This window comes from Heloderma suspectum, chromosome 1, assembly GCF_057233095.1.
Source record: "Heloderma suspectum isolate Gila_16-S chromosome 1, 16-S_ref, whole genome shotgun sequence".
In the NCBI taxonomy this organism is placed as follows: Eukaryota; Metazoa; Chordata; class Lepidosauria; order Squamata; family Helodermatidae; genus Heloderma; species Heloderma suspectum.
The window spans coordinates 127685770-127699963 of record NC_139458.1 but is presented as its reverse complement, the minus strand read 5'-3'; the positions used below and the strand labels follow the sequence as shown (position 1 = coordinate 127699963).

The 14194-nt window shown below is 45.5% G+C and overlaps 1 protein-coding gene across 13 annotated transcripts in view; it reads left to right on the top strand.

The window, feature by feature from the left end:
• Positions 1 to 14194, top strand: part of TSPAN4 (tetraspanin 4) — a 796820-nt gene that overhangs the window by 653983 nt on the left and 128643 nt on the right. For all 13 annotated transcript variants that reach the window (XM_084856527.1, XM_084856547.1, XM_084856537.1 and 10 more), the window contains one exon: positions 13432 to 13623. In XM_084856527.1, the coding sequence (XP_084712653.1) occupies positions 13432 to 13623 (192 nt within the window). The remainder of the gene's footprint in view (positions 1 to 13431; positions 13624 to 14194) is intronic.

The window sequence follows — 14194 nt, the reverse complement described above, 5'->3', positions numbered from 1 at the left end:
GGAATCCACATGGCCCTCTTGTGTGGGGAAAAGGCAAGGAAGGGAGCATGCTGGATGCGAACGAAGCATTGTAGCAATTCTTCAGTGGTGCAAACAAGCATAGCTAAACATTTTGATATGCTTAAGGGGTTGGCTTGTCCTTATGCACAGTTCCAACTTATGTGCTGATTTTCATGCTCAGGGTTTGCAACAGCACTGCAGATTGTGGCTTTTTGTTTCCAATTAATTTCTCAAGCAGATAATAAGGATGTGGGATGGCAGGCTAAACAATTAGTTTCAGAGAGCTTTTAATTTTTAATCACCACACGCTGTTTATCATCTTCAGAGCTGCAAGGAGTGGCAGCTGTAATTCTCTGTGATTTACTCAATCCTATACATCTGAAATGTCTTCTATTCCTCGGGGTTGTAGCAAATATCAGTGCAATGGGACAAGGGAGAAATAAATGAAATTAGGACAAAATGAAGGAGCGTTAAAAGGAAAATATAGCAAACAATAGATCTTGCTGTAAACTAACACCATGAGACCCATCATGGAGAAGCAGCTGTTGTGTGATGTGTTGTTATGTATAGCCGATGTGCCAGGAAGACTTGCCATGAGGGTGGAAAGGAGGTTCAAATGTGGCTTGGAAGCCAAGCTAGCAGGAGGACAAGCACAGTTGGTGGGGACGGATTATCCTTTTTAGTCTGGCACTGCAAACTGTGGCAGCTTGCAAGTGACTTCTGCATAGCCTGGGTAACATTCCTACTATTTGCTTGTTTAATTAATTAAAATATTTAGAACACACCTTTCCCACTATTTAAGGCAGTTTACAGCAACATTTAAAACAGTGCAGACAACCTTCTCAAAATGTAGTTTAGAACCAAAAATTAGAGGAGCATGGGATTTTAAAAACCCTCATCAAGAAAGCCTCTAGAAGTCCCAGAATCCTTCTGACCAAAGGCCTTCACAAACAGATGGACCTGACTAAAACTTAGGCCAGAGGAACATAAAAGCACCGCCTGGGAGAGTTTGTCGCACAACGCTGGGGCAACTAAAGAAAAGGCCCTTCTCCTGTATCTTCTGGAGGGCATTCCAAGACTTCTGAGTTAGACCCTCCCACTGGATGATAGACAGGGTCCAATCAAAATGATCCTGTACAAGGGGAGGAGCTACCCAGCCTTCCCCAGACTGGCCCTGCCTAGCAACGGCTGAACAGGGTGCTTGCTGAACTACGGAAGTTCAGCGGTATAGTTCTCTCAGGGTGTGTGTGTTTTTTTTCCATTTTATAGGATTTTTCTCTCCTCATTTTCCTTCCTTCCTTTCTTTAACCTCCTCTTCCAACCTAACAGCCAGGAAAAAGGTCAGGTTGTCACTAGAGGTGCCCTCTGGTGCCCCATTTTTTTCTCTGTGAGGGAGAGCCACCTGCACCAGCTACCACGGGCTTACTCAGCAGAGGCCTTGCAAGCTGTTCCACCCCAACCGGGCAGGCAGGCCCCTTTGGTATGGGCGGCTGCACTTCAAGTGCTGGCTGGGCCCCAAACTCTCCCTACCCAGGAGGAGGCTGCGCTGTCTGGTCTTTTCACCACCCTAAATCATGCAGGGATGGTGGGCCTGATGATAGGCCTAGGCAAGTGCTAGGCCTATTATATTTTTGGCATGCAAAGCACCCAGATCTTCATCGCCCAGCCACCTGCCCTCTGTACCTGGGAAGATGCCAGGCCTCAGGTTTACTCCTTTTTAGGGCATGAAAAGCACAAGAACACCACCCAGCCCATGCTCTCCCTAACCTGGAACAGAGGGGTCATCAGATTTTGGCCTTTCTCGGTGGTGCATGGATCCACAGTTGAGCAGTGCCCCCCCTCCCAACCAGGAGCTGGGGATGCAAGTCTTGTTTGGCCACCCACTGCCCCTAACCTTCCCCTAGGTGGGGCTCAGGAGAGCTGAGGGAAGTGAAGCTCATACTGTAAACATTGATGGGGGAGCGTGACCAGGCACTGCCATCATTGGGAGAAGGCTCTTCTGAGTGTACTCTATAGTGATCTGTGGACTCTGTGGTTGGACTGGCAGGGGTGAGTCATTCTGGGAATCCCCCCTATCTAGCCAGGAGACATCTGGCCTTAGTGGGGATCTAACCCATCCCAACTTCCTGGCATGGGTCAGACAATGGCATTACAAGAGGTTAGATCCAGTCTCACAGCTAGGGGAAAGGGAGAGGCTCTGCTCTCTCTTTCCCATTCGGGGGCACACTGATCCTATAAAGGGAACAAAAAGAAGCATCATCACTGTTCTAGAGGTAGAGGCAGGCCTAAGAAAGGAAAGAGGGGACACAGATCTCCTTCTTCTCCTTCCTCTCCTTCCAGGGGTCTTCCTCCCCAGACTCCCACTTGGAGAAGGAAACACAACTCAAAAACTGGTAGAAAAGGGGACCCCCTGCTAGTTCTTCTGATCCTCCCTGTCAGGGCAGCAAGGACAGCACGAGCCGGATCACTCAGCAACAACAGGCCGTCTCCTCCCTTTCGATGGACTGAATTCTGAAGGAGGGGGAACTTTCTGAGGAAGATTTAGAGTCACCTGCTTCAGATCAACAGAGACTTTCCCCCCTTGAGCTGTTTCCCACCTTACTTACTAAGGCCATTTATATTTTAAAGCTGGGTGACAAAGCTGCCCCTTCAGATGATCCCCTACCAGATGGGGCCAAGGTCACCATCTCCCAAGCCTCTCTCTGTACCCTTTCCAGACTTCACAGACAAGGCTCAGAAGGCTGAATGGACCAATCCAGCTAAAGGCAAAGTTTCCCTCCATATGGCAAACAAACATTATTCACTGCCGGAGCTGGTTATGGATTCTCTTAAAGTGCCCGTGATGTACCCTGGTGGCTGCCCTGGCCTCTTCTGCCATCATTCCCACTGAGGATGAGGGTGGTCCCAAAGACGCCTGTGACAAGCGGGCGGAAGCTGTGTTGCAAAGGGGATTTGAGGGCTCATCTGCAGCCTTTAGAGGTTCAGTTACTAACTCCTTCTTTGCCTCTGCAGTATACCTTTGGGCAGAGGAACCAGCTGAGATGGAAGGAGCATCTAAGTCCATCAAGGAGGGGCTCAAGAAAATTTCCCTATCTGCAGCCCTACTAGGACTCTGCTCTGGATACTATTCAGTTAGAATCCAGAGCCATGGCAGCCAGTATTGTGGCTCGGAGTAACATTTGACTGAGAATGTGGGAGGTTAGAGCCCGGCTCTCAGGCAAGAAAAAAAAAGTTATGCCTTTTCTGGTGACAAGCTGTTTGGAGAGTCTTTGGACAAAGTGTTGGTAGAAACTAGAGATGAGACCAATGCCTTACTCACAACCAAAAGCCGGGTTTCATAACAAGTCCAGGTCCAAGTGGTTTTGTCTAGGGCTGATGGGTTGTAAGCCAAAACAACTGGAGGGCCAAAGCATTGCTCACCCATGCTCTAAATAATAACTGGAGAGAAAGAAGGCAGCAGTTCAGTGCTGGGGTAGCAGGAAATAATGTAGATCTTACAAATAGTCCCCTCCCTGCTTTGGAAAGGAAGTTCACTTGACACCACTTGAGCTTCTCTGCTAAGCTCTGCCTTGTCTGTTTACCTGTTTCTGCTTATTCGACCTTAGCTGTTCTTCTGATGTAGTTTAGCTCTGTGTCCCAGTTGGCCCTTGGCATGTGTCACAGTCAGGCCTGTAGGCCCTCATGCTCCTGTTTAGGAGTGCCATCAGTTCTTGAGGACTTATCCATTTAAAACTAATGTTGGCGTGGACTCAGACCTACACTGCTAGCTTCTGCTTCATAACTCAGTAGACTAGAGGCCAAATTCACCAAGGCACTGCATATTTTCTCTAGTCTGCAACCAAGTGAAGCTCTCTTATATTTTGAGCTTGAGTTGCAGAACACTTGCCAAAAAAGATTGCATCCACTTATCTGATTATTCCTTTGTCTTGTATAATGTATTCTTCAGCATGCATTAAATCAACAGACTTCAGTTCCTACTAGTTTTGAGTGAATCTCAAGAGTCAAGAATATGGAGCCCATTGCTTAATGACCTTTAGCTTTATGTCCACTTCTGCTGTCAAACTTCAATGTTAACACACAAGGTGTGTAGAAAAAGCCACTTGTCCTTGATGACTATGAAATCAGATAAGCTTGAATAAGATCCTTATGGCCACTCAAAAAACAATCTGGTTTAAATATCTAATACATCTGAGTGGGGAGTGTGAAAAACCCTTTTCATCTTCACTAATGACAGGGAGGATTTAACTGTTGTGACTAAAGGGGATTTGTTCTCTCACATGTACAGTAGAAGTAAGCACTGAATTTGATGATGGGTGAGATGAATAGGAGAGCTCTTTGGTTAGTGTGTCCCCATCTCTGCACTCTCCCTCCTCAGAGGAGAGGCTGATATCAAACAAATCTTCCAAAGAAGAAAATGAGTTTTGTCTAGGGCTGATGGGTAGGGTAGAGAGTGGCCCAAAAGTAGGTATACAGTATAGTTTATTTGCATTCACAATATCAGTAAAAAAAATAACTAAACAACTAAACAACCGTATACCTACTTAAGGGCCTCACTCCCCTCACGCTCTACACTTAACTGATTTAACTGTCACTCCCTGTCACTCACTCTTCCCAACTGTCATTCTGACTCCACCCACACATCTTCTACTCACACATTCTCTCCCCCTCCCATCAACATTCTAAACAACTGTATACCTACTTTGGGCCACCTGGTATTTAAAATCGATGTGTAAAATCTCCCACACTGACTCCTCTCTTAAATGTAAAATGGATGGAAGTAGTTATCACAGGTATTCAGTAGGTATGAAATTAATGCATTTTATCTCCCCCCACCCCCCACCCCCGTTGATCTGGGAAATGGTGTCTGTTCCTGAAATTTAACATCACAATGCAGCTGACCTAAGGCTACAGTCCTATACAGTTTCCTGGGAGTGAACCCCATTGAATTCAGTGTGACTTTCTTAGGATCATGCTCTAACACTCAAAATGCTTGCCTATTCTATACCCATTTTTCAAATCCTAAGATTTTATACCCATGGATTCTTCAAATCCATGTTTCAAAAGGCCTCTTTGGAAAACCTTCTCCTGATGGTTCATCATTTACCTTCTCGAGGCACATGTGTCCAACAAGAATGATGGAAAGGTTTGAGAATTAAGAGTTCAGAGCTATGTGTATTCACAGGTATGCACAAGCCAAAGTGGCCCATGGGGTTAGTTCAAGAAATGTGGATAAAGAGGGGGAGCGGGGATGTAGCCCTGCCTTCATCGTCATGCTTCCCACTCCTTCATCCAAGCCACTTTTCACTGCTGCCATTGCTACACTGTAAGCAAGAACAGGGATGGTTCTACTGGCCCCCTGCTCTTCACTTCCATCACAGTGAAGACATTAGCATTGTGGACAAAGGGCTCTGGGGTGGACAGGTACAAAGCACTGTCCTCACTTCTCCACCCTGTAGGTCTTCATCCAAGCCAGCACTGCTGTCACTCTGATGCACCAGCTTACATGGCAGTGTTGTGGGAAACTTTCCTTAGTTTCCCCTGGCCCACACTCAGGTAGGAGTAAGATAAAAACAAGACCAAAGGAAAAGACAAAGGCACCCTAGTAGGGTGATCTTCATTTCTGCTGCAGCAGGATTCTAGATTAGCTCAAGGCAAAGATAAGAAGACAAGGAATCCCTTTGTGTTGCAGCACAAAGCTTTTATATAAACAGCATTGCATCATAAACATCATAAACATTCTCATTGGTGGTCTTTGTAGCATTTGAATGGAATGTGCTTATGCTGACTAATCTGTAGTATATGTGATGTGTCTGCATTAAGATAATGGCAGTGCAGCCATAAAAATCTTTGGTTAAGCAAGCTATTTTTCTTATCAGTAGGGGGGTGTATGCTATTTCTCAGGGAAGATGGTGTGGTAGTTTGCATTTTGGGTGCATAGCCCTGTCTTGCCTATCTGAATAGTCAACGCTTTTATCAATATGGGACTCTCCAAGTTGTGTGCCTGTGTTTTACCATAAGGGATGCTCTAGTTTTGGGTATGCTTTTTTCTAGCAACACTGTCTTCCTATATATGGCTTTGCAAAGGCCTTGTTCTTGCACGTGCTTTTCATGCAAAAGGCCCAAATTCAATCCCTCCCATCTCCAGGTATGGCTGGGGAAGAATCCTGCTTGAAACCTTCATGTGTTCCCATATTCCTGTTGACAATTGTTGTATAGTTTCCAAACTCCTAAGGTGATCTCCAACAGGAAAGTGTGTGTGTAAGAGTGAGCCAGTTTGCATGTAACAAAAATCCACCATGGGTGAATTCCCCGCAGGGCTTCTCGTCACAGCACCAGCTGCCATTTTGAACATTCAAGCTGCAGCCGAGGCGCAGGGGACACACACACTGCAGCTTGTTGTTACATGCAAACCTGTTGAGGGTGGGTTGTTGGGGTGGTTACATGCCCACCTGCAAGCCTAAAACAGGCCATGGGTTCTGTGTGGCTTGTTAACCACTGCAACAACCCACCCTATCCGGGTTCACATGTAATGACAAGCTGTGAGATGCCCCTGCCATGGCTTGAATGTTAGAATGAAAAACAGCAAACCCCATGGAGAAATTCAGTCACAGTGGCTTGCCATTATGGGCACCAGGTCAGTGTAAAGTAATGTTAGACCACAGACTACTTCTACAGTAGGCTCAGTTGAGTTTTGGTAGGTAAACCTTACCCAGCATATATATTAAGTTTAGGCCTCTGCCTGGTAGACAGATTCAGTGAACAGAGGACTGGGTTATCCAGTGTTCCTGGACTGCTGGATTTGACTTTAGGGGATTCCTTTGCGCTTTGAATATTGGGTTGGATGTATTCCTTCATACCAGCCTTCCCCAATGTGGTGCCCTCAAGATGTTTTTGACTGCAACTCCCATCAACCACAGGCAGCATGACCAAGGGCCAGGGATGCAGGGAATTGTAGTATAAAACATCTGGATGGTTGATGAAGGCTGCTCTCCAATACTGGCAGTTATTTAGAACCAGATGGTTTCTAGCATTTGTAGAAATGTCAGCGGGGAGCTGTGCTAGATCAGACCAAGAGCCCCATCCAGTCCAAGCCAGCAGCCCATTTTCTATAGCAGCCAGGTAGATGCTTCTGAAAAGCCAGAAGAGGCTTTCTAGGCATGAAGAAAACAGGCTCTGAGGCCTGGTGGGCACACAGGGTCCACAGTTGCCCCACTAATAAGCCTCAGACTCAGAGACTGCCAGCTGTCAAAGCCACAGAGTCTTTGACAGCTGGTTCTGCTCTTACTGCCACCAGCTTTATGGAGTACAGGAGGGGTGGGCTGACATCAAACTTGCGGGATCTACTTTGTATTGTACTCGAACCCTGAGATCCACCAACTGGAGCCAGGTGCAAAATCATGGCTCAGACGGCTGAATATATGCCTCTGAGCATATGCTGATCCCAGGAATTTGTGATTGGTACCAGTACCATGCTCACTTTGTATGGATAGAGCTTCCCATGCCCTCAATCCCTGAATGAAATAGTTCTCTCAGTATTTTCAAAGTATATTTTTGTTTTCTTAGCAAGGCAATGCCTTAAAATGAACAGCTCTCACTTCTTTTTAAAGCTGTCAGTGCATGTGGTGAACTTGAGGAATTACAGGAACAACATTTTAGAGTCACTCAGCAACAAATGGGGCCTAGCTACTGCTGTTGCAAATCTTACAAATGCCACTGGAATAATATTATAGTGTTTAAAATACTTTATTTTACTTGGTAGTTAAAAATCGTAGTAGAATATGCTCACAGAAAATTGACTTAAATTATTCTGAAACCTTCGTATTCTCCAACTAGGGCCTATAAGCAGATGTAAAATATAGCTCAATAGAAGAACATATTTTGCCACAATGTCCTATGTATAATGCATGCCCAGTATTAGCTAGTCTTTTTTTTTCTTCTGTTGCAAGTGGGTTTACTTATAGCTAAATGAGTTGGCACTGCTCTGTGTTTGGATCCTAATCTGATAATGAACCCCTGAGCCATTGATTAGATGCATTTTCTAGACAATAAAAACAATAAAAATCACTTAGGGGCACCAAGATGAACAATGAGGCCATTTCTGCCATTGTATTATAAAGCGTGTGCAAAACTAAAGCCTCCAATTGTATGCCTATATTAAAAGCTACTAGGGATTTCTTTGTTTAAAATGGTGCAAGATCAATGAAAGTATATGCATTCTAAGTCCGAATAATCTATTTTCTAATCTGTTGTCATTATCAAGAAGTTCTACCCCATAGCCCTCTTTCCTCCCCCCTGCCCCAGAGTGTGTGTGAGAGGTGTGTGTGTGTGTGTGTGTGTGTGTAAAGGAATGAATTCATGGTTTGCTTAATCTATAGGTTAAACAAGTCTATTTCTAGAGATGTAGGCAAGTTTTGTCATTCCTTGGCTCAGAATAAAAACCTGAGCAACTTGCAGTGCTTGTTTTAGAAAAAAAGGTGAGCATTATGCTCCTCAAGGTCTTCCCTGGCTTTAATTTTAATTTCACACACCCACCAGCCCTACTTATCTGGCGGCTGCTCCAGCAGCAGCAGTGATGGCAGCAGAAGGGGGCATCTGTTCCCTCCTCCTCCACCATCACTCTTTCTCTCTCTATCCCTTCTTTTTGTTCCTGGCACATGGCATGTTGGGAAATATAGGTCTCCTAGGGATACCTTAACATTGTCAGAAATAGCTGAGAAAAATGTATTTCCCAGCATTCCAGCTAGAGGAGGAGAGAAGAGAGACTGACTCTAACCTCCCTTGTGCCACAGCCACCGCCACCACCACAGACAAGAAGGAGGGAAGGAAAGAGAGCAGCCACCAGGTAAAGAGGTTTGAGGGCAGGCAATTTCAATCAAATTTGAGCATTCAGAAAGTGAACAAGGAAACTGCCACTCTCCACACCTGTCAGGGCCAGCCCAAGATGTCTTGCCTGAGGCAAAGGACAAGATGGTGCCCCCTGGACTGGTAGTTGAATCTTTCTTAGACACTGGCAATGGAGCACCATCCTCCACCCCAGCTGAAAGCAGCAGGGTAGCTTAGGGGACGCAGGGCAGATCGCCTGGCTCACAGCTTTCTCTTCCATCACCTTGCAGCTGCTGACGTGACTGCCTCACTCACTCTACCTAATGGTAGGGCCGGTCCTGACACGTGTGTGTGTGTGTGTATATATAAGACAACAAATCACCCTGTCCAAATGATGGCCCCCCTTTATTTCTTGGCCTCCCCAAGTTGGCTCACAGTTAATAAGAATTGCCTTGTTCACATAAGCACCCCCCTAGGGGCTGGCCAGAGAATAAAGATAGGGAAGAGAGGGGGCAGTAGCAGTGTATCTGTTGTAATTGGGTGGGATAGAGGAGGTGTCAAAAACAATTACTCAGTACCAGCATTCAGAACCTGCTGCATTTTAATTCAAGGGGGGATAAATGCAACCATCATCACGAAGCTAGCCAAAGGTGTCATCTTTGATAAACACAACCCGCTTCACACATTTCCCACAAAATCAGTACAGGCTTGGTACTTATTTGCTAATATATATCATGCCATCTCTGCAGTCTTCCTTCCCCCCCCCCCTCCGCACCCATCATTCTTTTGTTTCGGTGATTAGTGTCTCCTTTCACTGTGACACTTTGGGGGCCTTCCAGAAGACCGTAAAGCTATCAAAACCAGCCCTGTTAGTAGTTTTGCTTTTGTTTTATTTCACACAGCAGCAAGCTCTGAAAACTGTCAGGAGTCGTCGTCTCTCATCACTCTTCCGTGAATTGTTTGGCACTGCAAACAAGGAATGGTGGGGAACCGTGGAGTGTGGGGGAGGGAGCACCGCATTAATAACCCAATACAATTATCCATAAATTGCAGATCCTCAGAGGTTAAGAGTAAAAAATCAGATCAGGCAAACAGCAGTCAGCAGTGAAAACAAAACTTTTTTTTCTGCTTGTCAGTGGCTCCTCCAAACTCTCTATTGTTTTATTGCTCATTAGCCAATGTACCTGGCTTTGCACGGGTTGGAATAGCCCTTAATATGATACAGCATAGCTTTCAAGCACAGTTATGCCGCTGTACTGCAAGCTTCAAACACACAGACACGTTTAAATTAATGCATTTTAACAACTGAATAACCTTGATGTGCATATCTTTAGGGTCCACTTAGTTTGAATGCCAAGTTTCAAGTGTCTGGGTTTCACGGTCTTGGTGCTGACAAACAGATACAAATCCTTTATTATTATAGAATAGCAAAAAGATCCAGCTTCACATGGCTTGGAAAAATGGAAGCCTTAATCTGATATAGTGAAGCCTTCAGGCAAAGTTATTCAGGTGTCAGATTTGGACACATTTGTGCCCAGCCCAAAGTTTCTAGCACCTCAAGCATGGTCCCTGCTATGCTGTACCCCTATAGCCCTCTGAGAGAGCAGTCTGTCCACTCCATTCCCCTGATGAGGGGCTGCCCTACAGCAGGAACAGGAGGCAGCCCTGTAACTGTGCTCTTTGGACTACACCTCCCTGACTTCAAACTGTATTGACTGCAAAGCTTTGTGCTGGTTATGGAAGCCTGTCACCTAGTAACTGGAGATGATACTGCAGACTTCAAACATAAGGACACATAGAAACCAAATAACCTTGAGGCACACACTCCTAGGGTCCCCTTGGTATGCATGCCAAGTTTCTGGTAGGGATGTGCGATGTGGAGAATTCCTTTCTATTTAAGCCCGAAGGGATTCCGCAACATTTCCGTTCCTGTAAGTGGCAGTGGACTGTAGTGGATTTCCCCCCCCCCCACCAGTTCTGAAAATATTCTGCAGATATTTGGGGGGTTCTGCAATTTGTGTAACTGGTAATATGTGCAAATTGTAATTTGTACAATTTGGGGGCATCTTGAAATTTGCGCAAATGGTGTCCTTTAAAAAAAATAATTGGGGATCTTGCACAAGTCCACCTGTCCATTATGTTGCCCCACAGAGCCATATTTCCCTCTTGTAAATATCCTTGTCAGTTTCATCTTCTCCACACACTACTTCATTTAGCTCAGCAGAGCTATATTCAGTATTTGTCAAAGAACTTGTCATTTCCTTCTTCACTTCAGCAGTTCCCAAGCAAAAGTGTATTTATGGGGGGGGGGGGAATTGACAGAGTCACAGGGCCAAACCAGAAAAGTCCATTGTGTTTTCACCCTCCACGCAGAATTCTTATACATCCCTCGTTTCAGGTGTCTATATTTCATGGTCTTGGCGCTATGGCACTGACAGACAGGCAGATCTCCTCTTTTGAAATTATAAATATATGTCTCACCTGACCAGGAAGCCTATTCCAAGTGGCTTACACATTCAGGGCCAATGCAAACTTTAAAGATGTAAGTAGTAGCTACTACTTTTTTCAGTTTTAACTCTAGTGTAAGTGCAGGGGGCCTCATCTGGACCAGGACCCTAGCATGGGGTTTTACCCCTTTCCCCTGCTGTGGGTTCAGTCCTGGTTAGGGGGCCCGTGCCTTCAATTTGCATTGCAAAATAATGATCCATTACTTTGAAGTGATGTCTGCTTTGCCTCCCAGTATCACGCAAAATATTCAGACTAAATATTTTGAGAGTCTGCATAAAAACAAATAAGCAAATTGGATGAAAACTAGTTGTCCTCATATTTTTTATTATTATTATTTCCATTAAACAGATAAACAAAACTTTTAACAATAGAGTCAAGAGCTTATTGTACTGTATACACATCTATGTTCAGTTTTGTAGTGCCAAAGTTACACTGGATAGAAAGAATTGCACAAGGTATATATTCAAATCTTAAGATGTTAGGCTTTTCCAAAATGATCTCTGTGTGACTGGAGGTCTGAAGTCATTTTCTTTTTTGTTAACAAAGATAAAAAATGGAAGCCATATCTTTATGACACTGTCTTGCTTGGTTAGCCCCCTAATCTATCTACTTTGATGAGTGAGCTTCTCGGCTAGTGCCACTTGGCACATCCTGGTCTGCCACCCTCGGACTGTATATCCTGACTTGGTTTTTCACCCTTTTGCTACCTCCATACATGCCGCTGCCAATAATAGAGCAACTAACTCTTAATGGTTTACCGGGGTCATTATATCATTACAAATGGATAGGAGTGCTAATAAAGGGTCTGGTGCAATTTGGAAAACTAGTTGTCCTCATATTCTGAGACTAAAGTGGTCTCTGAAAAACTCCAAAGAAATAAAGTGGTGTGTTCCTTAAAGGCAAGAAGGTCCAGAGAGACCTTTCTTTGGGCAATGAATGCCCCTTAGTAGAGACCACCACTGACAAGGCCCTGGTCCTCAGCTTCACAGTTCTCACCATCAAAGTTCTCAAAGGATATTATCAGACAACTGTACCTTCCTGATTAGCGCACTAACTAATGGAAGGGCCAAAGCTCCATGGTAGAACAGCTGCTTTGCATGCCCAGGGTCCCAAGTTCAATCCCTGGCATCTCCTGGCGGGCTGGGAAAGATTCCAGTCTGAAGCTCTGGAGAGTCGCTGCCCCTGTCAGTTTAGATCAAGGGTGGGCAACTTGTGACGCTCCAGATGTTTTTGCCTGCAACTCCCCCCAACCCTAGCCAGCACCTTTCTAATTTCCTGAGGGAGGAGGCTGCAGTATGTGGTAAGCAGCAGCGTGGTGCCTTCTACACACAGTGACACAGGTAAGGGTGATGGAAGCTGGGAGAGTTGCACGCTCCTTCTTCCTTGCAGACACACTTCCCATTGGAGTCCCCAGGCAGTTTTGAGAAGCTGGCTATCTGGAAGTGAAAGGGTGAGATGGCCTCTGGCTTTTCTTTGCCGACAGCAATAAACTGGACTACAGCTAACACTGACTCCACGTTTCAAGTAGCTGAACTGCCTACATTATTCTGTGGATCTTTTTTAGTCTTGAGCTACACAGAGACTTCATTAGCTTCTCTCAGTGTGTGCATATCCTTTAAGCGAAGAATGTCAATTCAAGCAAAGGCACTGTGTTGAAATCCATGAGCTTAATTTCCAATCCCTGCTGTGTGGTTGGCTGTCTTTGTGAGGCTGGTCCAAATCACTTCAATTTCTTGCCTGTGGAACAGAGATCATAGCACCTCCATGCCTCTTGCTCCTTCTTCCCCCTGCCCGCCCCCGTCTCTTTCATATGGAGGCTTAAGGGATCAGAGACACTCACTTAATGTTCATGTTAAATCTACCCAGCATAACTGTGCATCAGTCCTAGATGGCGATCCTCTTCCAAGTTACGTGCACTGTGTGATTTCACGGAACAGAGACATGCAGACTTGTGAGAATAATCATAGTGTTATTGTGCACTTCCTGGATATTGCTGCTGCTGCTAATAACGATAATGAAGGATAGTGGTGATAGCGATTGCGATAATAGCTTTCTTGGCAGTTTGACTAAGCTAACTTGTTTCTCTTTTGTTTTTTCTAGCTGGGAGGCTGTGGGATCCTTGGAGTTGGCATATGGCTAGCTGTTACCCAAGGGAACTTCGCTACCCTCTCGTCCTCCTTCCCTTCCCTGTCAGCTGCCAACCTGCTGATCATCACAGGGACTTTTGTGATGATCATTGGCTTTGTGGGGTGCATAGGAGCCATCAAAGAAAACAAGTGCCTCCTGCTTAGCGTGAGTATGAAACAGCAACTGCCCCTGTTGCCCCCCTGCATCCTGTGGCCTCTGAGTACTTGCATGTATATCAATGTTCAGCATATTTGTCATGATCCCTTAGCTCCCACTTCATTTCAGTGCCCAAACATACACAGACGAGAGGCTTCAGTCTACAGCTTTTAATCCATTACTTCATTTAATCCATTACTTCACAGGGTCATGCAGATGCAAATTCTCAGAGACTCTCCATCTACCAGGAATGCCTTCAGGGGATCCAAATGGAATTTATGAGAGTTGCCCGCCGTTTGAAGAGGGAGGTGGTCTCGCTAGCCTAACTTAAGGGAGGGAGGTCCCTCTCTTGTTGTGAGGCCTCTAAATGCAGCTTCTCACGCAAGGCCAGTTGGGTAGACCGTCTAAGTTCTGCCCCAGCTTTCTCTGTCTTTGCTCTGCACCTGGCATCTATTAGGTCATCCTCCTGCTTGCTGCCTGTCACGGGGGGGACCCTCGTGCTCAGCCATCTGGACATTTGTAACCTGAGAAGCAGGCCTACTCATATCTGGACTAGCCTGGGAAAACACCTCCGCCATGT